General features: G+C 37.4%; 1 protein-coding gene across 1 annotated transcript in view; it reads right to left on the bottom strand.

The window, feature by feature from the left end:
• Window positions 1–1,176: 1,176 nt before the first annotated feature.
• mrps16 (mitochondrial ribosomal protein S16) overlaps window positions 1,177–2,280 on the bottom strand; it is a 6,997-nt gene continuing 5,893 nt past the window's right edge. Inside the window, exon 4 of the mRNA XM_020614328.1 lies at window positions 1,177–1,449. Coding sequence (XP_020469984.1) covers window positions 1,307–1,449 — 143 coding nt within the window. The 3' untranslated portion in view covers window positions 1,177–1,306. The remainder of the gene's footprint in view (window positions 1,450–2,280) is intronic.

The following is a 2,280-nucleotide window of genomic DNA, read 5'->3' on the forward strand; positions in this document are numbered from 1 at the left end:
ATTTTATTATATTTAAGAAATGCATAAACTAAATCATGTGCATTGGTAACTACTACGAGAAGAATAGCTGCTCATAATTTTTCAGCAGTGCCCTGCAGTGTTGTATTCGACACTAAACCTCAAGTCACCAAATAGTGCGAGTACTGGACTCAAGTACTCCAATACTGATATACTGCTACTACATAATTTCAGTTGTATTCGGGAATGCTCAGTGCACTAAGATGCTTAAGATATTTGTTTCAAAATCCAAACAGAAATGAAACGACAACAGCGTTACTTTTTTAAGTTTTGTATTTGTTTCTGCTGGACTTTCACATGGGCACCAGGGTGTTGCTAAGTGTATTTTGGCTATTGTCTTATCTCTACCAGATTGATGCAAACCACACCTGTGGTTTTGAATATGGACTGGTTCAAGATGGAGCGACGTGAAGATAGTCATGTGACAAGCACAGCAGTACCTCATAAACTGTGCCTTTAGTGGTCCTCAGCTCATCTAAGAGCTTTTTGTGAACAGAAACAGAAGTGTACAAACAAAAATATCTTACATTATGTGTGCATGCTATCTCTGCACTAGGTTAAACAAACACAAGGTGCATGGAGAGTTGCCTGTGAACTTGTTTGTACAAAATGACCTGTTGATAAAGAAAAGCGTGGTGTGATTGTGTCTCTAAGACATCAATATGACGTTACTGCGCCTTCTCCCCATCTCAATAAGGCCAAATCTACTCAAACTATTGACTCTACACAAGATTCATTGTGCATTGTTGTTATTATTGTTAGAACTTGCAGTATGAAAAAATATACATCACAGAAAAAGCTAACAATTTGCATGCATCATGTCTAACGTTTCGTGACTTGGTCAGTTTTCAGTTTACACAGGGAGTACAGTATGTGGGTGGAATAGGAACTAAGTGCTTTTAAGTTTGTCAGTAATCATATCACCAAACCCAACCACTTGATTTCTTTGTTTCCTTGTGTTTGACATTGCTGATGGTAACTATTCATGTTTGCTCATCCATAAAGGCAGGATAAAAAAGAAAGAGCAAACAAAAGAGGGTGGAATAATGGCAAGGTCCATGAGGTTCAAGAAAACAAAACTAATTAATTTCTTGCAAATCAATGTGAATCATCCATATAGTTCTTGGGAAAAAGCAACTTAACCACAAACAAATGCAATAATATTGAAATACTTTATTAAGTCACATAAAACAATAAAGACAAACAACTGCCTGTTATGGCACTTCACACTCATAAACAGTACTTGCTACTGACGTAAGAAGTTGTATGCAGCTCCCAGCTTTAATTCTCACACTTCATCCTGCTTCTGTCCCTCGTCCACTTGCATACTATCCTCTGTTCCTGTTGCTTTTTCTGTCTGCTCTGTTTGGGCTCTGTGTCGCTCTGCTTCTGTTATTGTCATGGGGTGCAGAGGGAAGAATCCTGCCAACCCTGCAGAAAGAGAGAAGGGACAGGGGAAGACCACAGTTTTCACTACAAATCTGACAGTGTCTGTAACAGAGATATTGTCCATGGTCTTTTGGGGACTTAAGGAGCTGATACATCATCATTTTAAGACCACCTGAATTCTTTGTTGCCATCCTAAATGCATTTAATGATAGGTGATTTTGGAAAAGTAACCGTGTTATACATTAGATACCTGTTACAGCCATTAATTGCATATTTAGTCTGTATCTGTACAAACACCAGAGGGCAAGAACAAGGCATTTGACAGCATATTGAACACATAATAGTGCTTGAGAGTATTCATCATGGTAGTAGGTGCTCATAAAGGTTATGCATGGACCTCCTTGATTAAACAAATTTTTATGAGCAGCACAGTTATTTGAACAGAAGTCTATACGCAAACTTTCAGAGTATAAAACATTATCTTAGTAGTCTGACACATTCTTTTAATATAATTGCTATTTCTGAAACTTGGATGAATAATGTAAGGGGAATGGATTTTGACCTTGATGGCTATGACTTGGTATGCACAAACAGAGAGAATAAGATGGGAGGTGGTGTGGCCTTGTACATAGATAAAAACTTTTGTTATAAGAGATTGGAGAAAATGTCAAGGGTGGTGGATAATTTGCTGGAACTTTTCTATAGGAGGGTGACGAATGAGCATGCTGTAAGGAGGCTAAAAGAGGATTTTATGGGGCAAAACTGGGAATCAGTTTACAGAGAGGAAGACTTAGATAAAGCATATGAGCAATTTTTAAATATATGTAAGAAAGTATATGACAGGAACTGTATAAAAACAAAATGAATTACAAA

This window comes from Monopterus albus, unplaced genomic scaffold (genome assembly GCF_001952655.1).
Source record: "Monopterus albus unplaced genomic scaffold, M_albus_1.0 scaffold1.1, whole genome shotgun sequence".
In the NCBI taxonomy this organism is placed as follows: domain Eukaryota; kingdom Metazoa; phylum Chordata; class Actinopteri; order Synbranchiformes; family Synbranchidae; genus Monopterus; species Monopterus albus.